At 34.9% G+C, this 25238-nt stretch overlaps 2 protein-coding genes across 3 annotated transcripts; both read right to left on the bottom strand.

Annotated features, from left to right (window-relative positions):
* Positions 1-238: 238 nt before the first annotated feature.
* On the bottom strand, positions 239-3481 carry LOC116016230 (LOB domain-containing protein 4-like). The gene is made up of 2 exons (XM_031256388.1): positions 3226-3481; positions 239-556 (listed from the first exon to the last, which is right to left on the bottom strand). The coding sequence occupies exons 1-2, from the start codon at positions 3406-3408 to the stop codon at positions 239-241; spliced, it is 501 nt and encodes a 166-aa protein (XP_031112248.1). The 5' UTR covers positions 3409-3481.
* An 11301-nt stretch (positions 3482-14782) lies between these two features.
* LOC116015585 lies at positions 14783-18890 on the bottom strand. Of its 2 annotated transcripts, XM_031255691.1 has the most exons (5): positions 18355-18890; positions 16363-16655; positions 16049-16276; positions 15133-15369; positions 14920-15064 (listed from the first exon to the last, which is right to left on the bottom strand). In XM_031255691.1, exons 1-5 carry the CDS (start codon positions 18800-18802, stop codon positions 15014-15016), a joined length of 1257 nt encoding a protein of 418 aa, XP_031111551.1. In that variant the 5' UTR covers positions 18803-18890; the 3' UTR covers positions 14920-15013. The 2 variants fall into 2 exon arrangements, with proteins under 2 accessions (XP_031111550.1, XP_031111551.1); XM_031255690.1 differs by having other exon boundaries at positions 14783-15369.
* Positions 18891-25238: the final 6348 nt, after the last annotated feature.

Genomic DNA, 25238 nt, shown 5'->3' with positions numbered 1-25238 from the left:
AAATTTATCAGCAGTTTGTTTTCAAATGTATCTAATATATATAACTGCAACCCAATTTTAAATATAATATATAGGAAAAATAAACCGTACATATGATCTGCCTCAGGATTAGACTGAATCAGTCTCATCCCGCGAGATACGGATATCTTAGTAAAAAATAAAAATAAAAAGATAGTGGCATACAATAAAGAAACCACATACAATAGCAAAAAATTAGTAAAGATTAGACATGCATGCATCACCAGAAGGAATCCCCAACATTGTTTTGGTCCACCGCCATGTCGGTGCCGAAAGGGTCGCCGCCGTGAGTAGTATGAGCGTTCCTGGACGACGACGGCGATGCGTTTTCCGGCGAGTAGGAGGAGGAGAAGGGGTGGCGCATCCTCATGTGCACCGCCTCAGCTTGCGTAATGGCGAGCTGTGTTTGGAGGGCGTCAACCTGCTGCTGCAGAGACGATATAGCTCCGACACAACCGTAAACCGGATCCCTCATCCTAGCGTTTGCCTCGTACACCATCGAACTCACCGCGTCGCCTCGCTGATGCTCCGGTAAATCCTACGTTATATTATAAGCGCATGCATGCATGCACTCTATTAAGCATTAATATAATATTTGTACACATGTTTATTCTGTTGGTTCAGTCTAGTCTGGGTTGTTATATTTTATCTCCTGTAGAATTGGCCTAGAACTGTTGCTGGCATCTCTTCTATTTATACCTTGTATTGTACACGGTTTAAATAATGCATAACAGAAACTCTTTTCCTCTCATTCTTATATGATATTAAGTCTAGCACCTGGTGGTGGATGGGGACTTGATTCTAACAGTTCTATACTCTCTCAATTATTTTTTATCCTAAAGAGTGAACTCCCCATCATTGAAAGTGTCATCACACCACATACTAGTTGATATTTTCAATTTTCCTTAGGGTGTATTATAGCTTTGAGAAATGTTGTATCTTTGGGCCCCAAATCTTGGAAAATGGTAAAATTTGTTGTGACGCCATGATTACCCCAATTCAAACTTTGTTAACCACTAAAACAACAAAGTAGAAACCTGAACTTTACGAGGAACTTGTCTCTTCCTTAGTGTGAACTCATCTTCCTAAAGCATGAAATTAAAAACAAATACATCATCTATTCACCTTAATTATATTTTTCTAAAGTCATTTATGTCAATACTACTCGACTTCAAATTTAAAAATCTTATAAAAGCTTTAATTACAATGATCAATATTATTTAAGGTTGTAGCAGAATTGGCAAAGGTCATATTTTTCGTCTTTCTGCCGCCCAATAATGGGAATTCAATATGTAAACAAAGAATAATGTTTTGTCACTTAGCTTTTTTAATCATATATCATAACATGTGTTTTCACTGATTCTAAAGAATGGACTAATACGACAATTAATTACTCATTTCATGACCATTAAAGTCATACATAAGTTCAAATGTTTCACTATCAAATTCTTTAATTTAAGATAGTGGTAATACTGCTAATTAATCTCTTGGATCCTCATAATATTTGGTATAGACGAGAGATAGATTGATTGTAAGACCAATTGGTCATCATCTATTCATCTAAGTTCAGTACGTAAAGAAGAAGAAAGGGACTTAATTTGACACATACTATATATACATAATCCAAATGTAATCCTAACAAAGATATTCAACAGGTTAATTATTGGTACCAAATCCTACATAATGTTTATACATTGTTATTTTTTCATTCAAAAAATGGAATATTTTTAACATGCATGGATCATGAGAATATTTAAGGATACCAAAAAAAATATTAATTAAATGCACTGAAATTAATTTTTTTTTTCTATAGTTAAAAGGATATTTCATTATTGAAAAAAAAAATTCTATTTTTTTGGGTGACCAGAGAAACTTATTGTCACTACCCAAGTGCACGTGGTAAATCAGGCTTTGTGAGTTTATGACCCTTACCGGCTGGCAAAAGAATATAATAAGATAAACTAACTTAAGTTATTCATAATTAGATGAATCAAACCAATAAGCCACGTACTGTAGGACCGTTGGGAGTCAAACTTGAAATTCAAGAAAATAGAAAAATGACAGAATAAAATATGAATATGTTACAGAACTGGTAGAAGTAGATAAGAAAAGACATAAAATTTTCTCTGCTAAGCCTTTCAAAGTGACACAAATTCGCCTTTTTTTTCCTACAGGTTCTCTCTTAGAGCTCCACATGGATTTCTATCCCCTTTCAGTTGTCCCTTCAACACAAAGTCTTCAATAGCTTGGTGGATATTTGGTCTACTAAATAAGACTAACCTCATCCCTGCCATTCCCCTATTGGTAATCCCAGGTGTAATTTGCAATCATAATTTTTATTTTTTTTAATGGTGACATGGAATACAAATTTCCATAACTTGTAAATTTCCATTCGTTTTGTACTTTTTATTTTTATTTTTTCTTTTTTTCTTTTGTTTTTTATTTTCTTTTTTTTATTTTATTTAAAGTGATGTAAAATTGGGACCCACTTTTAAAAGTTGATTAGATTGTAGGGATGTAGTGTGAATAGTAAATAAATTGCAAATTGGGTTATGTGAAAATAGGACCCATCTTTTGCAAATTGAGAGACTTGCAGGGATAAGTTTAGCCTAATTGTTTTTTAGCACACCAATAAAAGTTTGACTAGTTATTAAAACTTTAGTTGTTTTAGGAAACTTTAATTTAGGAAGAAGTTGTTTGTACATTATTATATTTAATTTAATAATTTCGTATATTTGTAAACATAGTAATAAGTTTACCTCAAAAAGTAAAACTCTAATTTTATTGGAGAAGAAAGAAAATAAAATTATATATATATATAGTTTACTTTTTTCTTTAAATTAATAGAATATGTTGGGGTGAAATTAATAATGAAATAAAACGTAAAAGTATATATGTTGCTCTTTTTCTTTTTCTTTTTTTATACCACCCCATGGTGTACAATCCGTAAATCTCGTCAAGAAGTCCAATAAGTTACTTATGCTGAAAATTGAAGTTGTAACTTCAAATTACCAAGTTAACTCTCTTACCAACTTGGTTAGGGTTACTTGTTGGTCTATTGTACATGGAACCCGTGAAACAACAGCATTTTTTAAGGATAGTGCAGTGTACGTGAAACATTGTGTTCCATAATATCCTAATCTGATATGATCTATATGTATATCCTAGGAGACAGTAAATTAAATTAGATGAAGTAAGGTAGGTTACCTGTAGCAGCTTGTTGACATTGCTAGCTCCGAAGACCTTATGCACACTGGCAAACTTGTGAGGTTCATCCGCCGGGAAATACGGAGCAAAAACACAGTCTTTGGCGCACCTCCTCCTCAGCAGCTTGCATGCCGCACATGGAGAAGCCGCTGAGCCACCTTGTTTTCTCCAGTTTTCCTTCATGTCGTCTATCAATATGCAGCAACGTAGTAACCTCAGACTAAACAATAATATTAATAATGCCCTGTCTTTCTGCTCATGCCTTCATCTTTAACTACCTTAAAAGCTTTATATATACACACACTAGCTTAGCTAACTGTCAAAAGTGCAGCAAGGAGAAGGGTGTCTGATCTTTAGTTTGATTAACTGAATTGAAGTGTGGTACGTCTATAATATTATATTATTAAGCACAGAATGATTATACCGGAAGAGTAAAGTGAAGAGGAAACAACTCAAACAAGCAGGCTTGAACGGAGTGATGAGGCAGATGTTATATACGCAAAAACAGGTGTGAACAACTCCAATCAAGTTAGTCAGCTGTTAGCTTAGGAATTACGAGATTACAAGTTAGACTTCTAATAAGAGCGGCATATTAATTTTCTTAATTTGAACCTATCAAGTATGAACAATTTAAACTAGTTTACTTATTATGAGTCGACGATTAAGATCACAAGATCGAGATTTACCCAATACTCACCAGTTTTATTTATTAGGACTCTACATAATAGAGTCATACTATAAGTCTTAGTCCTAGTTTACTTATGATTCTCAGTCCTAATTTACTTATGATTCTCTTGTATATATACTCTTGTATTCCTACAGTTATATTTTGTGAACTCTAATACAAACATAATTGTTCTCATCTGGTATCAGTCGCTAGGGTTTCGTTCTTGTTCCCATGGCTACGAATGACGGCTCTGCCTCTGAGCGGACCGTTTCAGATGTTGCTGTGAGTTCTGCGGCGCCGGCTCCCGCGTCGTCGCTCTCTTCTGCTCATCACTACATTAGCATCAAACTCAACCACCGCAATTTTTTGTTTTGGCGTACTCAGGTTCTCCCGTTTCTACGTGGCCATGATCTCATTGATCTTGTTGATGGATCGTGTCCTTGCCCGGAGGAGTTCCTCCCTGCCGTGTCTGCTGCTACCTCGTCCGCTGCTGCTGCCCGCGTTCGGAATCCGGCGTTTGTTGCGTGGTCTCGTCGTGATCAAGGGTTGCTGTCTCTCCTGGTTTCTTCGCTGTCCGAGGAGGTGCTCTCCATCGCCGTCGGCTGTCGGACATCGAAGGAGTTGTGGGATGCCATTGAGCAGTCCCTCGCTTCCGCCTCTCAATCCCGCCAACTTCACTTGCTTAGCCAACTCCATGGTCTCCGGCAAGGAGATTCGTCAACGGCAGAGTATCTCGGGCGAGCTCGGCTTATTGTTGAAGATTTAGCTCTCGCCGGCCGGAAGGTAACGCTGGAAGAACAGAACCTGTACGTGTTCCGCGGCCTTCGACCGGAGTTCAAGGGTGTCACCTCTTCGCTGGCGGTTCGAGGACATCCGGTGACGCTCCTTGAGCTTGCTGACTTGCTGGGCGCGCAAGACTTCATCGCCGGTGATGATTACGCATTGCCTGGAGGTGCTGCACCGGCGGCTTTCGCTGCTCAGGGAGGTCGCCAGTCGCGTGGTCGTGGAGGAGGCCGTTCGGCTGGCGGAGCACCGTTCGGTCGTGCTGGTTCTAGTTCTGCTCGCGGTCGCGGAGGTTCTGCATGGCGTGGCGGCGGCGGTTCTGGTCGGCAGTCACGTGGCGGTGGGAGAGGCCGTGGCAGAGGCTCTTCCATCCAGTGTCAAATTTGCGGTTCATTTGGTCACTCGGCTTTGTCTTGTTACAAGTTGCCTTATGTTGTTTCTCCGCAAGCGAATTTTATTCATCAGGGTGATTCGGCGAATAACGTGACTGCTCATACCTGGTTGCCTGACACTGGTGCAACACATCATGCCACACATGATATAGCTGCCCTCTCTACTTCTGAAGAATATGGTGGTAACGACACTTTACGTGTTGGTGACGGTACGCCTTTACTTATTAGTAACGTGGGTCATGCTTCTATTTCTACGCCTTCTAGGTCTCTTAAGTTGTCTCATATTTTACATGTTCCCCGTCTTTCTGCCTCTTTATTATCCGTTCAGCGCTTTGCGTCGGATAATCAGGTGTTTTTTGAGTTTCACCCTTCCTTCTTTGTTGTGAAGGATATTCGGACCAAGGAAATTCTTTTGCGGGGCAATAGTTCCGGTGGGCTCTATACCTTGCCGGTTCCTTCTGGTTCACCTTCCGCGTTTATTTCTGCTCGTGCTTCGGCGTCTACGTGGCATGATCGTTTGGGTCATCCGCATCAGCGTGTTTTACATCGAGTCTTGGAGTCTTGTTCTGTTAGTGAGTCGAATAAAACTTCTCATACTGTGTGTTCTGCGTGTCAAATGGGTAAATCTGCACGTTTCCCATTGCCACGTGTTGTCTCTGTTAGTTCGAATGTGCTAGATTTAGTTTATACGGACATTTGGGGCCCTGCTCCTGTACTCTCTTCTGAGGGTTATCGTTATTTTGTTTTATTTGTGGATGACTTTTCTCGTTATACTTGGTATTTTCCTATGAAATTAAAGTCAGATATATATTCTGTTTTTGAGCGTTTTCGATGTTTAGCTGAACGTGCCTTCAATCGTAAAATCAAAGCTGTTCAATCTGATTTAGGGGCTGAGTATAAAAAGTTACATTCTGTTTTTGTTCAGCTTGGTATTAGTCACAGGCAATCTTGTGCGTACACACACGAACAGAATGGTCGTGTGGAACGGAAGCACAGGCATGTGGTTGAAACCGGGCTAGCACTTATGGCTCGTGCCTCTGTGCCGTCTCGGTTCTGGCATTTTGCTTTTGAGGCTGCTGTTTTCCTTATTAACAAAATGCCCTCGCATACTCTCCATAACTCTAGTCCTCATGTCTTAGTGCACAGATCTCAGCCATCATATTCCTTTCTTCGTGTCTTTGGCTGTCTGTGCTATCCGCACTTACGGCCATATAATCGTCATAAACTGTCTTACAGGTCTTCTCCATGTGTCTTTCTGGGCTATCCTGATTCGTTTCGGGGTTATAGGTGCATGGACCTGCGTACTAATAAAGTTTTTGTGTGCCGTCATGTGCGGTTTGATGAAGCTGTGTTTCCTTTTGGTGCTAAGTCTGTTTTGCAGGCTCCATCAGAATCTATTGCACGACCTTGGGCTGAATCTGTTTTTCATCCTGTGGCTGATCCATCTGTGGTAGCTCCCTCGCCTCCTGCTGATGTGGCTCAGAAGAGGCCTCGTGGTCGGCCACGTGGTCGTACTGTGCGTCCCACGGAGAGGTCTCACTCCATGGCCACTAGGAGTCGGTCTGTGGCTCCGGTTGCGGGTTTGACTGTGCAAGTTTCCTCTGTTGATCCTACTTGTTATACTCAGGCAGTCAAACACTCTGAATGGAGGGAGGCAATGGATCAGGAGTTCAATGCCTTGTTGCAGAATCAGACATGGTGCTTGGTTCCTCCCACTGCGTCTATGAATATTATTGGCTGCAAGTGGGTGTTTCGCACGAAAAGGAAGGCTGATGGATCTGTTGAGCGCTACAAGGCCAGGCTCGTGGCTAAAGGGTTTAATCAGGTCCCGGGTCAAGATTTCTTTGACACTTTCAGCCCGGTGGTTAAACCTACTACAGTCAGGTTGTTGCTCTCTCTTGCTCTTTCTTCTGGTTGGCTAGTCAGGCAATTGGATGTGCATAATGCATTCCTTAATGGTAATCTTACAGAAACTGTTTACATGCGTCAGCCTCCGGGGTATGTTGATTCTCAGCACCCTGATCATGTTTGCTTGTTGAAACGCTCCCTGTATGGTTTGAAGCAGGCTCCCCGGGCTTGGTTCACTCGTTTGCACACTTTTCTATTATCTGCTGGTTTTAATGCCTCTAAAACTGATGTTTCGTTATTTTATTATTCTCGTGGATCGGCTACTGTTTACCTGCTTGTTTATGTGGATGATATTCTTGTTATGAGCAATGAGCATGGTGCATTGGAGGCTTTGCTCTCCAAGCTCTCTAGTACTTTCAAGATTAGAGATCTTGGTGAGCCTGGGTTTTTCCTTGGGATTGAAACAGTCAAGTGTGCAGATGGAGTGTTGCTTTCTCAGCGTAGGTATATGACTGACATACTTAAACGAGCTGGTATGACAGACTGCAAACCTGTGTCTACACCTACTACGACTTCAAAGACAATATCTACTTGTACAGATCCATATGATGATCCCACGCAATACCGGAGCATTGCAGGTGCACTACAGTACCTAACTATCACGAGACCAGATTTATCCTTTGCAGTTAATCTGCTTTGTCAACACATGCATGCTCCAACCACTGCACATTGGGAACAACTGAAACGTGTGTTAAGGTATGTTAAAGGTACTATGTCTTTGGGTCTGCGATTGAGAAAGTCAAGTTCAGGTGAGCTTCATGCATTCTCGGATTCTGACTGGGCTGGTTGTCCTACGGATAGAAAGTCTACTAGTGGGCATGCTGTGTTTCTTGGAACCAATCTAGTGTCCTAGGTATGCAAGAAACAAAGGACTGTTGCTCGATCTTCTACTGAAGCAGAGTACAAGGCTCTTGCAGATGTATGTGCTGAAGTTCTGTGGATTCTCTCTTTGCTGCGAGAAATAGGAATTTCACCTCTTCCAGTGCCCAAACTTTGGTGTGACAATCTTGGAGCTACTTATATGTGTGCTAATCCTATTTTTCATGCTCGCACAAAGCATGTCGAAATTGATTATCACTTTGTAAGAGACAGAGTGGCTGCAGGAGACATTCAGGTGCACTTTATTTCTACTAAGGATCAGCTAGCTGATATTTTCACCAAGTCACTCGCAGGTCCCCGGTTCTGCTTCTTACGTGACAAGCTACAGGTTACTTCCGTACCATCCGCTTGAGGGGGAGTATTAGGACTCTACATAATAGAGTCATACTATAAGTCTTAGTCCTAGTTTACTTATGATTCTCAGTCCTAATTTACTTATGATTCTCTTGTATATATACTCTTGTATTCCTACAGTTATATTTTGTGAACTCTAATACAAACATAATTGTTCTCATCTTATTTAACACAAAAAGCAGGTGCGGCCGGAAAATCTTGTGTAGGTCCTGCAGAAGAACCAGCTTTTTAGATATTTATTGCGGATAGCACGGGAATTCTTTGGACCCCGTACCCAACCCCCAATACTTTGTAATATTTTCAACTTTTTGTCAATATTTAATTATGATAAAACATTACGACGTGGCCTGGTGTAATGTATAATTATATTAGGTTTTTAAAAAAAAAATCTATACTTTTACGTCATTTAATTTTGTAGTGATATTGTAAATTTTTTAGAATTCTTTTACTGTTGATATTATGTGTACATGACGTATACCCTGCGTCATATATAGACCCATATATAGATTTCTCCCAAAATGCCAAAACATCAATATCATCTAATAAACTATATATTGTATGTCGCATGAAGCACTCACTTTAATAGGGTTTTGATTGATTATCTTCCTGTTGCAACATTTTAGGGTTTTCCATGAAAGTGATGAAACCCTGTGTGGGCACGCAGGTGAACCAAATTTTAGGGTTTGCTTAGCTTGATGCATGCCAACCTCATTTTCAAACTCATGACTTTCTTTAGTTTACTAATTTTGAGATCAAGACTTACCACTACACCAGAAGTTATAACTAAGCTAATAGTAAATGCACGCATAACTTTATTTCTTTATACATGGGTAGCTACTGTCAGCACCACGCTTCAATGGCAGAATGCTAGACTCACCCCTCGAAGCGACTACCCAACAAAAATTCTCTTTAAATTAATAATACATCATTTTTGTGGTAGCCGAATTTGATTTTTTAAAATTGCAACACATAAATTTAAGGTATATAAGAAATTGATATATCATAAGGTTATTGAAAGAAAATTATAATATAAATAATAAACTTTAATAGGAGTAATGAAAGTGTGTAAGGTGTATTTAATTTAGAGTTTTAATGACTTCTATAAACTTTTAAAAATAAAATAGTCTATAAATTGGGTTTGTAATTGTTTGTAATATAAGACTTTTATAAGTGCCTAATTATATTATAAAATCTGCAAAAGTTTGAAAAGATTTTATAAAACTCATTTAAAATCGATAAGAGTCTATCCTTCTACAAATTTATAAAATCCTGATTGAATACTCCCCTAAGATCATTACATACAAATTAAAATACTATATATTCACATCACCATATAATTTTATCTCTATAAATTTGACTATCCATCGTCAATTCTCCAAAAGTCAAAATCGGCATGAAGTCTGCAAGATATATATGTACGTAGTTCAAGTTCAAGCCTCAATTTAGAGGTTCATGCATCTAGTAATTAATATAAACTATAATAATAATCAAACTACTATTTATCCAAAGAAAATTTTAGATGATCATTTTGAAAAGCAAGCTAAGGATGCTCTTTTTCTTTATTTAATAAAAAATCCCACCTATAGTAAGCATGCACAAGGGTGATTAGTTAGAGTGTGTAAAAAATAATCAATAATTAAGGTAGGATAATGACATATAATCAGCTTAATCAATTAATTAAGTTGATTAGAATTTTTTTATCAGTAAAATTTTACACAAGATATCAGATGTACAAATCAGAAGTCTTTTATTAGCCTTTTGATTTTTATTTTTTTTAAGTTTGCAATTAGGTTTAGATAGAATGCGTTTGGTAAGATGTGCATGCATGAGTGTGTGCTATAAATCACAATAGATAAATAACGTGGTGAAGTAAAGAAAACGGAGAGAGAGTCTGTGTTTTATAATGGTATGAGTGTGTGATATAAAGTATTTTGCATGTTTGGTAGTAGGGTGAAATTAGAATGATTATCAATATTGATGTTTTGTTATGTATGAGCCTATAATCGGAATAAAAGTTTTTAAAATACAAAAATAAAAAATCAAGACAATTGATCTTAAGAATGGCGGTGAAGCTAAGCGAGTAGAAAATGCAATTAGGAAGTCGATGAAGTGATGAGAGATGAGTGAGGAGGCCAAAAAATAATGAGGGATAAGGCTGAATTGATTGAATGATACCTGATTTAAATTAAGTAACGATTTTTGCAATTATAGGAGTAATCATATACTACCTTTGTTTTAAAAAGTAGTTGTCAACCAAACAATGTGCATGACTTTCATTCTCATTCCATGTGTCTAACCACATGAACCAAACACACCCTTATAGTATTTACCTAACCTAGGCAATAAATCTAATATCTCAAAATTAATTAAATACATTATTACTTTAACCAAGACTTCATCAACAATTAGAGTGCACTTTAGTTCAAATAGTGGAATCGAAATGCTAATGGAAATCAAATATTGGTACAGTTTAAATAGAACGAGTCACTTTGTTTGGTAGTAAATAAGAATTGGAATCAAAATAAATATATAAAAAAATAAAAATAAATAAATAAATATATAATACACAAACATATATATAACATGATAACAAGTATTCCTTAAAAAACATGATAATAAGTATAAAAACTTAGAATAGAATGCAAAAATCCTCAATCAAATGTCACGTTAGTACGTTCATTTTATGGTAGTGGAAAAAGTCGGCGAAAATAATAATGTTAGGTTAATAATCTCTTTCGCGGGATGGGTGGGTTTAACTTTTAACTTTTAAGCAACCAAATAAAATAGACAGCACGCTTCCATGTTAGATTATATGATGGAATGATCGATATGGAGACAGGCAAGACATCATTAGCCATTAGGATTAGCTCTGATCTGATGCTTAATTTTCATGCATGTTGCACCACGTATTAATTAAAGAAGCCTGCTTAATAAACATATATTATCTTCAAAGTCAAAATCCCATTAATTAGTAGCTTAATTAACCCAGCTTAACAACGCTTATATGTTAATTAAAGATCCTAATCTTAGATTTGACTTTTGTCTCTTTAATTTCATTTAGACATACACATATCCAAATGCAAATAAAAGTTTAGGTAATATCATTGCCTCAACCAGCTTAATTGGTTGGTCTGAGTGATCGAGAGTTCCAACTCCCTCTTGTATAGAAAAACTAATCTCACTAGCATTTTGCCCTTTAATTGGGTCGGTCCGGTGTGAAGGGGACCTGCTTAGAACACTTAGTGGTCTAACCCAAAAAAATAAAAAAAGAAATGTAAAGTAGATATTTCGTCTCCACTTTTTTTTTTGACGAAATATTTCATCTCCAATTATTCCATCAGTATATTGTAATTTTTACAATTAATTATCTTTATTTTTTTATGTAAATTCTACTGACATATCATTAAATTTACAATTCGTTTACTTTTTTGTATGTGTCCTTGCAATTTCAACTCATTCACAAAAATATAATATAATAAAAATAACATTTAACTTTAAAAAAAAAATATACACTATAAACAAATTAAATTTACCAATGAAAAAATTCATAGGTAAATTACTGAAATCTATAGGTATTTAATCATCAAGCAAGTGTGATTAATATCTCGAAAATCAAATATAAGACTTGAAAAAAAAAAACTAAATATTCTTCAAGAACAAATTAAAGTGAGAAAAAGAAACTAATATGCATGTGGACGTTTAAATATGAGACTCAATGTCTCACATATTTAATTGTTCGTACACAATAGCAACTTTAAACATGTTTTATTATTAATTAATCCAATAGAAAAAGCTAGCGTAGAATTGACTGGATGCTTTGTATCAATTCGAATTCCAATCCCTAAAGGACCATCAAGATTCAAGACTTTGTTTTAATGAAATAAATAAATTTCGTTTTCCTTAATTTCTTTTTTCTCTGTTTGGGTGGGAATCATTAAATTACCCAGGCCAACCATCATTAAAAAATTCAAATAATTTGTTAATTTAATCCAAAGATAGTAAAAAATAATAATAATTTCTTACAACATATCCTGTAAAAGTTTTTCTTGCCTAGTAGTTGAAACGTAACAGTTGACATTTGAAAACTTAATGGTGGTACCAATTAATAATTATATGCATTCTCACTCAAATTATTGTTGGATAGCGGGTCGGAGAGTCAAGTCTAACATTCGATCTACTATTAAAATGTGACATTGGTTATTATGCAAGTATAAGAAAATAAAGATATGTCTTCGCTACTATCTATAATTTTTGATCTTGTGGTAATTAAGTATTTAATCAAGTGGGAAGATGAAATTTATTTTATGAAGTAGCAATGGAGACAATTTACTCAAGTAGCGCAGCTAAGTGGGTAGAAAACTTGATAGCAAAGCTTGAAGTAGAAGGAGCAAGGTTACGAATCTCAACTACAACAAAATTAAAGTAGAACACTTAATAGCAAATGTTACGTTGTAGAAGTTAACGATGCAAAAAGAGACGTGAGCTGAATTTGCTGAACCACTTAAAAATTCTCTCTTGCAAGTTTGATACTTCCGCTGCAAGGAAATTTATTTCCTTAACTTTGTTCTACCTCACTTAGCTTAGAGCTACGGTCAAAATTTTGAAAAAGTCTATTCAACCCCCACCCCCTTCTACACTTTTTAGCTTGCAGGGATCAACAATCTCCTTTGTATATTTTGTTCCACATAACTTGTCAAATAAAGAGTATTCTTGAGCAACTCGAACTATCAAGCCAACTCATATGTTTCAAACTAACCAACTTGAGCCATCGGGTTTATCAATTTCAAGATAATTAGACTATTTTTTTTATTAGGCTAAATTTTTTTAGCCCTAACCCTTAAAATTTTGAGTTTTATTTTGCTCACCCTTTGATTTTAATCTAAGGTTAACATTCTTAGAAAATAGTGATTAGAGTTTGATCATAAAAATTATTAAGTACTCCGTAATATGTATATTATATACACTTGTCAATCTTGTTAAACGGACAGAGAAAGACCCCATGAATTTACCAAAAAAAGAAGAGATGAATTCATTTACTCTGTAATTTTTACAAGAACAATTTACTTAATGTACAAGCCTTGAGTACTAATTACAATTTTTTTTTCATCACCCAAGATAGAGGGATTAACTCAATTAATTTTCACATTTTTAATTTTATTTTTTTCAAAATAGAAAAAAAAAATTATCTGCAAGAATGATCTTGTCAAAAAAAAAAATTATCCGCAAAAATGATCTTGTCTGCTTTTTGGGGTTTCTTTCTTCATTTCTTTTTGAAAGGAGAGATTCCTAAATTCGATCAAACAATCTTTCTTTTTTTCTTTTTGACTGTAATCAGTTTTAACTAACACTATAATTGCTTTAACTGACCCTTTATATTTTGCTCATAGCTTTAACTAACCTAACCAATAGCCACAACTTTATGCATTATCAAGATTCTTTTTGAAACTATGGTTAGGGTTTAGGTTTAAAACTTTTGGAAAGATATTATATTTTTACTATACATATTGTCACATTTTGTTGTTACTCACACGGCCCTCTGCCCCTCTTAATTAAAAGTTCCCATCTTGTTGGCTCAGCTTGTTTCCACATTATCTAATTGAATTTTTAAAAATATTTAATTAATTAATGAGTAAATATAACATTTTTAAAACTCGTGATAAATCAAGTAATTCATGAAATTCAATAAGTATTCTTAGATAGTATATACCCAAAATTAAATTTAACTTGTGTGCGCACACCTAGCCTCGACTAATAGCTATGGGTTCCATTCGTTATTAAAAAAGAAAAAAAAAACTACTTAATTACCATGAGAAGTGAACAATCCTTAATGATGTATTTTCTTCCCAAACACTTAATGATGGGTGTATATACATACGGATTAATTAATGGTAATGATTATACATAAAAAATTGACTAGACAATATCATCTTAAGAATAGCATTTTTTATGGCACGACAAGGAAGGACTGCGTCATTAGGCAATAGGCACAAGAAGACATGAAGTTCCACTAGTCAACCCACACCAATTATTCCAACAACCTGGTTTTGCAAGCTAAACGCCAATTATAGTTTGGCATGCATGCATCACAACAATAGGATCAGATAAGCTCCATCTCTCATCTCTTATATATCCACAACTTGATTACACATTGTTTTAAGGTTTCCATGATCATGAGTTAATGGCCCAAAATGTTCTTACAATTAATTAATATACAACCACTTATATTTCTATAAATCATAAAGATTATTTTAATGATCCCCAAATTTCTTACTATTTTTTTCTGCATAGGCTTGTGTTTGTTTTCTTAATATGCCAGCAGTGACTAATGAAAACTAAACTAATGGTGAGGCTCAAACCCATGAGTCATAACCTCTCATTCGAGAAAGTCATTTCTTGTGTCATTGGTGTATAGTAGTCAAGTTATTCTAACACCATCTGTGCTTAGAAACAAGTGTAACCCATCAAATGGGTGAACTAGCACATGCAATTTGTTATCCAAACAACAAATTAAATTATGTCTACTCTTACCTGAGACCTTCCTTAGGAAAAATAACAGTAATATATGCCATCTGGCTTGGGAGAAACTTGAATAACATTGCTCTATATATTTTATTTTTAATTTTCCATATACAACAAGTATAACACCCAAAAAAAAAAAGTTAAACCCAATTATTTGGAAATGCAAAATTATGGAGTCGATCGAAAGGAGAATTCCCCTGCAGTATCCCTCTCAAGCCGACTAATCTCACTCCCATCACTACTCTCTTCATCTACGACCTCATCCTCAGGATTCAAAGGCATCGCCTTATTCTCTTCCGGCGCCGGTGGCATTCCCGTCGGCGAAAACACCCGATACCTATTACTCCCACAGTTAGGAACGTTTACTGAGCGGTCCCATAGGAAAACGTGAATGAGGATAGGCACCTTGGCATGGCGGTGCAAAGACAGCTTCTGGCTCACGGAAACCGTGTCGTAGCATCTCACGCCGCCCGCCGGAGAAACCATCCATGGGAGCACTTTCTGGTGGGAGATTCTGGAAACTACTAGAAGCTTGTTCTGCCTCGTTGCTTCCATGTACAGGTGCCTCAGACCAGATTCCTCAGATGGAGTATTTTGACTATTTTCATCTGCTCCCATCACCGTTGATATGTAGATAAATCCCTGCATGCATGCATGCAAGTTCAAAAAAATAAAATCATAATTTCTTAAGACTCTTGCATTAAAAAACTTATATGAATCTTTAAAAAAAAAAACAAAAAAAAAACTTATAAGAATAGAAATGAATTTAGGAGAAAGGATCAAATACACCCTGAAACTTTGTATGCTATGTCAATCAGGCTCTCAAAATTTTAAAATTTTTAATTAAGCACATTAGCATGCAAATGTAGTGCATTGAAGCCCAAAAACCAATTAGCTAGTGATATGTAATAGTAGGTAGCTAGGGTTCCTAACATGCTATGACAATATTCCAGCTACCTCTGGAAAAAATCAACCGTGGCTGACGACAGGTGAACGATCGCCGATCACCATCTCTAGTCGCTAGAGAAGGTGACCAGTTGGTTGCCTTCTCCAACAAGTAGAGGTGAAGACTAGTTGTCGCCTTCTCCAAAGAATGTTAGTGGCTAATGTCAATAGTCTCTGGTGTCAATTTTCACCAGAGGTAGCCAAAATGTTGTCAGAGCATTTCCGAACCCTTAGCAACCAGCTGCTATTATGTCACTAATCAACTTTTTGATTTCAATGAACTAATTTGACATAGTAATACGTTTAATTACAGCTTTTTAAAAGTTTAATAGCCTAATTGAGTTCTAGGATGGCATGAATTTATAATGTGACGAACCTCTTCTGTTCTACTGATGGCAAAACCTAGTTTGGTGTCATCTTCTTTGATTTTGATTTCGATAGGAATTTCTCCACCAAGAGGGGAAAACCAGAGCCGAACTGCTCGTACAACACCAATATCCACGCCATGGTAATCTTCAAAGCCGTACAAGCTTGCATTGCTAAGATTTGATAAATCAGAGAGCGACCCCGCATTTACACTACAAGAAGCCATTCTCCCAGATATCTACACAAATGCAGATACAAACCCTAATGCATATCATCAGCAAGTCTTTTGTATATTAGGCCCTGCAGATAGAAATTATTAATTACCTTAGTGAGTAGGGATTCAGTCTGGATGTTCATGAAGACGATGGGAACGCCGGAGGCTTGAGAAGCATTAAGCCAGGCATTGGCTCTGCCAAGGGTGTCTTCAAGATCGTTGTATTGAAGAGCGGCGGCTTCGTGGTCGCCGGAGGTTTTGGGGAGGAGGAGAATGGAATAAAAGCTGCTGGAGTTGGGTACTGGTAGCATCTCCGCCATTTTTCTCTGCCATGGATACGACACGAACCCATATTGAAGGGGAGTTCTTGTTAATGCATCCATCATTCTTGACGCCCTTGAAGCTGCATATATTGCATGCACACACATTATTGGTAAATATAAAAGAATATATCAGTAACCCCGCCAAGTTTGTCAACCTGTTAACTGGGTTGTAACTACAACCTTTTAAGTTCAACTCCCTCAGCAAGACGGGAATTGAAGTTTAGTAGTGGCTGCAGTCCGGCAGATTCCCCTCCTCACTTAAAAAATAAAATAATATATATACACTATGGATATATTATACATCGGATTGCGGGGCCCCGACTAACAGCATCGGATCAAGAGTGACGTGGAGGGGCCCGAGACCCATGCTTGGACCACGGGCCAAGGCCTAGGCCTGGGCCAAGACCAAGCCCATGCTAGGTGGCTCCGAGGCCCTTGGGTGCTCAACAAGGCGTGAGCCCACGCGGGGTGCTCGGTCGAAACACAGGGGCTCGGTTAGGGTGTTGAGGGGTGCTCTGTCGGGCGCAGTCCAAGTTTGTTATAACCACCCTCCATTATCTCGGGACAATTAGGGGGCTAGCTAGTATAAAAGCACAACCCTTTATCTTGTTTGGACATCCTGAAACACTTGTAAATTTGTAATAGCTGGACATATTCCTTATAATCATTTTACAGCTTATTAATACGAATTTATCTCTGTGATATACACATTCTTTGTCACTTTTACTACACCATTTGTCCCTTCATTATTTCCTTAATTAATTCATTGAGTTTATTAATTCAGATCCTCAAGTTAATTAAATTCATCATTGGTGCTTCGTTTTTACACCCCATAGCCACAGGAGAAAGCACACATATGGCAACACCCACCATCCAGCACAATTCCAGAAAGGATCGATCAATCCACCAATTAGTCATATTTTCTGGTCAACGTTCATCCTATGCAATAAATATGGTCAACGTTTATCCTATCCTAGGTGTAACTTGTGCTTTTCCTTAAAAGAAAAGTCAGAAAGTATCTGGAAGGAATCTCGCCATGTCGGCAAGCAAGTACACTGAATATCAAACCACACTCCAAGATGCCAACAACTCGGAATCAAATTGTGACATTTTCCACTTTTACTGTACTGTTTAGGTAATCAAATACTTCTAGAAATTCTTGAATTTAAGTAATTTGTCAACATTACACTCCAAAAACAATTAGGTATATCAAATTATATACAATTTCCACTTATAATTTTATGCATCATTTTATTTATTAACTCATACTAAAGTATGCATTAGTGTGATTTACAACTATTACGTAGGTTGAAGCAAAATTTATTTAATTATCAATCTTCAAATAGTAACAACTAATTTTTTTGTCACAAAAGAAATGAATTCATGTATGTACATGTATATATACTTTATGACAACAACATTGTGTAAGAAAGCAACCTATATTCTATTTTTAAATTTTTATCAAGAAAATAATACTTTTAAAGTTTGAATCCATTGTTAATAATAATTTAGAGATTAAATATTTAAATGTATACCAAGGAAAATGCTCCGTAATTACTGCTTCTATATCCTAATATAAACACATCGACACGAAAGCATTACAAGATGTGAAGTTAATGATTTTATACGCAATTATGCATTAAATTTCAATAATTAAATACCCAACACCCACAGGAAAACGTAAAACAACAACGTAGTCAACATCCTCGGAAGCAATATTTAAAGCCAAGTCAACGCCAAAATTAAACAACCGGAAAAAATAATAATAATAAAACCCACCTTGCAAATCCAAGCACTCGGACTCGGTCCGATCGGCGAACCCGACGGCGTAATTGGGATCGTCGATGGACCTGAGCATGTACTGTTTCCGGCCGGCGACGGCGTTGGGGACGAGGCAGGCCTGCAGCTCGGCGAACTCGCCGTCGTCGTCGGCGCCGCGCCGGACGCGGACGTGGACCGAAGTGTTCTTCAGCTTGAAGGAATCGTGGAGGAGCTTCTGCAGGCCGGCTCGGCCGTTCTTGAACGGCGCCTTGACGATCATGTTCCCGATTCTGAGCTCCTCCACGATATCGCCGGTCTGTAAGGCGTCGCCGGTCCATTCGTCGGCTTTAGAGCTGCCTTTCAGGCACTGTATGGAGAGAACGGCGGCGGAGGAGCCGCGTTTGGAGGCGGAGAAAGAAGAGTTATTCGAACTGCTCGACGACGAGAACGAACGCTCCATGGGCATCTTTAGAATAGTGTGTTTTTTATGGTTGTTTGGTCGGAGGAAACAGGCCGGCCGGCGAGCTGAGAGTGAGAGAATAATAAAGAAAAGGGAGCCGAGAAAATGATTAAATGAAGGATGATTGTGCAAGTTTACACGACAATAAATAAATAAATAAATTATTACGTGTGGAATTTTATTTCAATATTACCTCTTAATTTCTTCTTTTCCTATTTACATGATATTTTCTAATAGTAGGATCACCTACTTGATAGCCACCCAATAATTTATAAACCACATCATGGAAAGAAATATTAAGAAAAAATTTTAGAGAGGCAATAACATTTTCTGATTATTCAAAAAAAAAAAACATTTTCTGATCTTTTAAGTTATTCATCAATCATCAGTTATGAAGTTACAAAAAAAATTAAGTTATTTCAATTTTTGAATAGATATAGCTGTTTTAATTAAAAATTCAATAGGCGTTTAAATGTAAAGATGTGAGATCATTGGTTATCAATTAGTTATCGGTTATAAAATTAGAAAAATGTTAGTTATTTCAATTGGTTATGTTCAATCACGATTATGTTAACAATATCGTCGACCACAAGGTCTTGACAAATACTATGTAGTGTAATAGTACCTTTTATCAAATTTCGATCTCAAGGCTAAAATAGTTTAAGAAAGTATATAACATATAATACCTTTTTTTAAAAAATTATGAGTATTCTTAACAAAAAAAAAAAAAATCAAACATTATATTTTTAAAATGTATATACCAATTGGAGAGCCTGACGAATGCCGAAGCTTCAGTGATGATGTCACGCTGGTGATACAAACTGAAATAATAAAATATGAAGTAAAATTAATTATCATTCCTCGTAAGACAGATGGCATTCTTACGAAGTGCAATTATGAACCATCGGTTTTATCTGAGAAAATCTTATTAAATTTTATATTTTTAAAGTAAATTTTATCAGTTTTAAATCAAAAGTTAATACTTTTAAAATATCAATTTCCAATCAATATGAATATCTAGTATATTTAAAGCAAAATCTAATGTTTTTCAACTTTTTTTTTTTTTTTGCAATTTCTTTAATTTTAAATATTATAAAAAAAACAATAATAACTAGAAAATACTAAACAATTCACGTGAAATGCAACTTCGAAGAAGATAAACACAACATTTAGTGGGAAAGCCACTAAATATAAAATTGAATATGGATACAAAGAAATTTAGATATTTTGGAAGAAATTTAGATATTTTGGATTGGTTTAATTTTCAACAAAGCGTAACAAACAATACTACAGTGTAGTGAGTATAGATAAGGTCGTGGAGGGTTGAAATCATATATTATCCATTAATTACTAATTGCGACCAGTCTCTTTCATTCTGCCCTTTAATTAATGACCACCAAAAATAAAATTATGTCTCTCTATCTGCAATTACTGTTTCTTTCCTTGGCTGAATGTTGATTAATCAACTCCATGTTATTGGTTTCTTTGCCGTTACGTTATTAGAAATTTCTTATTTTTTTATTTTTAAATTTCTTGCTCACAAAAGATGAAATCTATCATCCCAATGATCCATTTTTAGATGAAATGACCAGTGTATTTTGTAAGCACAAGGAGCCACCCCCACAAGAGTGGTGAAATTCCATGACTGTCAGGGCTACTTGACCCTGCGTCCTTGCTTACAATTTGTTGGTCAGGAACCAATTGAATTATCCGTGTATACTATTGAAAATATAGTTATGAAATTGTGAATATAAAGTTAAAAAATTTATGAATATACAGCTAAAAATTATGAACAAAGTTCAAAAAGTTGTAAACATTAAATTCTAAAATTGTGAATATGAATCTGGTCAACCTTGCAATGTGGATCTGGGACATAACAACTGCCCAATTCCCATCTGGGCTTCTACTTGTCCTTAGTTTGGGTGCCCAACTATACGTGAGCTGTGTCATAATTTTGAACAAGAGGCCCAGAAGATATCAAAATCAAGCCCAATTAGATTTGCAAGGCAAATTATACCATGCACCAATACCCAAATTATTTGTTTGTAGTTAATATATTATGTGTCTGCATTTAACGCAAATTATGTATTTATAAATAAATTGAATATATATAATATGCTAACTGCATATACATAGTATGTTAATGATTACATATTATGTATCTTTAGATAACAAATTATGTGTGTTCAATTAACTGTGTAGACATATATTAGTACATTATTCATAATTATTTAAAAGAAAATTAAACTTGTAACTCATCGTCCTACTACCCCTAATATTTATACTAGCTACTTTTTACTGTAGTATTTACCTAACATGCAGACTTTTTTCATTAACTTATAATTAGTCAACTAATTTACACACCCAATAAATATAAAGAGGTTGTTGATAAATGGCAGATCTACCAATTTCTTTTTTATAAATTTATTTGATTTAACCATTTGATTCTGTCAAACCATTAAAATTAATATTTTGGTAAACAAGTAATTGCCTTGGTGGACTGTAATAAAAAATTTGAATATATATATATAGTAGAATTTTAGTTTAGTGTATTGCATTTACTTTGTTCAAAAGACTATTTTTGTACACCAATTTATACAATTAATTTATATTATATTGAGAAAAATAAACTTTTAGTCATTGAGTAAGTTATAGTATAAGTGTAATTTTCATTCATAATTAACACGAGTTGAATAGTATCCCTAAATTAGTCATCACAAAGATATAGCTTATTTAGTCATTCTTATGATGGATGCTATTTTTATTTTTTTTTGACAAAAACTTAAATAATACTGATAAAGAAAGAACAAAATTGTATTTTTAGTATGATTTTCTTTCTTATTGCTTATAACTTGAATGAAAACCTATCATTCTAGCTAGTTATTCACTGTTAATTGATCCAAGGACTACATCACTACATACTATTATACTCCCCATTTTCGCGATCAAATATATCTATGCAAGTTACTAATCTATATATGTTCGAGGTTGTACAATGAAAAAAATTATATTTTCGCAATTGATTATAAAAATAGAAAGTACAACGACAATCCCCGGATCAATTAAGAGAATATTGAAAGGCAAAAATGAGGATAAATAATTAAAACTATAGTCTCTCATTTTAGTTACAATCAATAAGAAAATTATACTAAAAGTAAAATTGTGCTCTTTCTATATTAATACTGAAAATGTTGATTAGGCTTACATAACTTTTTAATTCAAAATTTGAAAAATTATAAAAATCTAGTGTGCCCCCTTCTTTATTTCTTATTTTTTAAAAAAAATAAAAATTAGTCATTGTTATTTGCCAACCATGTGATATGACATTCAAAATAAGACCCTAATTCTACCACAAAAACTAGCTCAATATTAGTAGTTTAACATTAACTTAAGATCACTCTACAATCTCTTGCATAATTGATATGTGCTCATATCATTGCCCACCTCTTGAGAAGCCAATATCCACGATGCATAGCTCACTCTTTAACTCTTCTCGACATCATGTATCCCCTTTTTTCACCTTGAACAACTAACTTCACTCTAGACATTATCAAACAATAGGTAGCCCTTTCGTTGATTACTCCCTCTGCTAGGTCCACATCGGATGAGAATGAGGTTTTAAGTTTGATTATCAATAAAAAGCACTAATTCAAGTTATATGACACTAAAAATAATACTATAACTCCATTTATTCCTCCAACGAATCAAACAATAGAATATAATTTATATTTCATTTCTTATCGAAAAGCATTCCTATTGCTTTAAATGGTTTAGGTTTATAAGAGTAGTTTAGACAGTGGAATGGTGATGCAATTGATGGCAGATTTTGTAAGCATTTGTTTTGGGGCTGGGGAGTGGGGAGTATTATTTGTATGAAATATAATGAAAGCAACAATAATTTTGCAATAATGTGTGGCTCACAAAATACTGCCATCCTCTTCTCTTCTATCTTCAATTCATCCAAACCCCTCCATGGGACCACCCCAACTGTGTCTAACAACCCAACCCACTTCCCCATCCCTCTCGTGGGGCAGACACATACAAACACCCCCTTCAAACAATATTACGTAGGCATGATTAAGGTTTTGATTTTGATTTCCAATTATCGAAGTATCAACTAACTGGTTCGTTAAATAAGATATAAATTAAACATAAAGACTCATTTAATGTGCAATCTACTGAAGCACAAGAGTCAATGTCTCCATATGGGAGATATCGGTTAGGGGTATTTGTTGAGGTAGCATTCCGCATTATTAGTTGATGATGACGTCAACAGTGACGTATTCTGAAGTCACTCATTGTATGACTACCACAAATGAGCAGAGCTGCAATCACATCACAGGAAGTTATAAACGTACTCATGATTAGTGATAACTAGAAACTATAAACTTTATGACTCCAAAGTGCTACGTAATCCCTCATTTGATTGGACTAACATTTTTTTAAATTATCATTTGATGTGATTATGTAATTAATTTGTGATGAAATTGATAACTTATATTATTTAGTGAAATATTTAGTCTAAATAGCATATTTTTATGAACCGAAAATATAATTGCAAATTGTAATCATGAATTTCATTGGACCCATAAGAGAGTAAGCTCATCCGTTCTTTTTTTTTTTCTTTTTTTTTTCACAATATTTGAGGAGTGAAAAAAAAAAAAGAGAGGAGAAAAGGAAAGCATACAAAGTAAAAAATTAAAATTAAAATATTAAATGTTTGTTACGTGCCTGCTCGGCGTGGCAGGTGAGCCTAACGCACACCTGCAAGGACATATTTTTATATTTTGCAGGTAATGGATCCTTAAAAAAATTTCATATTTACATAAATGGAATTTTCTTCTCTCTCCTCTACCGAAGCTTAAATATAACTTAATAAAAAATTTGAAGGGAGATAGTAAATGCTTGAGAGTTGCACTAGCTTACAACAATTATTTTGTGTTGAAACTTTGTTGATGATAAGGTATTGATCCAACCACTAAACAATATAATCCACCAACACTAAAAATGAATAATTACAAAGTTGTTTATAATGCTGGAGATGAAAGAAAATCATTTGGATATAGTGGAAAGCCAAAATGTCTCATTTAATTTTTATATTTGAACCACACCATCTTATTTATGCCTCATTATTTATAGTTAGCAATGCTACTCTAGAAGTCGAGTTGGTTGGTTGGGCTTGACTATCTTAGTACAATTAGGAAAAGTAATAATCCAACTATATTAGAATTAGGTAATTAACATGTATACCTACCATTTCCTTATTAGGGTTAGAAAATCAAGACTTTTTTTTTTTCACACAAAAATTTATAGTAATAAATATTTTAAGGCCAAATATTTTAACAAAACTCAATATTATATTTAGATTATAGCATGTTATTTATAATATAACATATAAATATAAATATATTAGTTAACTTTTTATATTATATAAAAGCATTTATAAATAAAAATAAAAAAGCTCGATTAGCCTCATGAGATGCTCAAACCAAGTATTAAGAGGTTTGGATTCAACTTTATTCATTACTCGAACTACTTGATAGACTCAAAAATAACCAAACCAAATCGAACATTCATCAAATCTATCCAAAATAGTTCACAAATAACTTGACTCATTTACATCTTGGGATCACTAACCTTTTGTACCTAAATTCTTACAGGGTATATATATTCAATCATGACTTGTATAGATTTTTAAAGAATTTTAAAATTGATAAACTTTTATTAACTTTCATAGAATCATTCTAAGGCTATATTTGGCAAACCTAGCTGAAAAGGTAGCTGAAAGCTGAAAAGTAGCTGAAAACTGAAAAGCTATAAGCTCGAAGCTGAAATCCGAAGAGCTGTTATACTTAGAAGTGTTTGGTAAAATTAACTTTTTGATAAGCTGATAAATGTAAAAAGACTAAAAAGGACATCTTCATACAATTTAAATAATTTAAAATTTAAATAGGTTTGTGTATATATTAAAATATAAAATAATGTAATCAATATATTTAAATAAAATATAAAGTAAGAACATATATTTGAAAATATATAAAGTAAAAAAGAATATTTATAATTCATAAGATTAGTTCATACAAAAATTAATGTTCAAACATAAATATCAAACTGAAGTTACAACCAAACATAATGAAAAGAAAATGTCAAAAGGGTTTTAATTGGGAGGAATAAAGGATGTCATTTATTTAAAATAATAAGAATAAAGATGGAAAAAAGTTAAAAAGCTACTAGCTTATTTTGAAAAGCTACCCCAAGTAGCGTTTCAAAATAAGCTCTTATTTTAAACTACTAGCTTATTTTGATAACATTACCAAACAGAGCTTATAGCTTATTAGTAGCTTAAAATAAGCTATAAGCTCCTAAATAAGCTCTGCCAAACATAACCTAAACTTTTGTAAACTTTGTAAGACTTTATAAAAGTCTATATAAAAAACATTCG

The sequence above is a fragment of the Ipomoea triloba genome, chromosome 4 (genome assembly GCF_003576645.1).
Source record: "Ipomoea triloba cultivar NCNSP0323 chromosome 4, ASM357664v1".
NCBI classification, from domain to species: Eukaryota; Viridiplantae; Streptophyta; class Magnoliopsida; order Solanales; family Convolvulaceae; genus Ipomoea; species Ipomoea triloba.
This window is presented reverse-complemented; position numbering and strand designations above follow the sequence as displayed.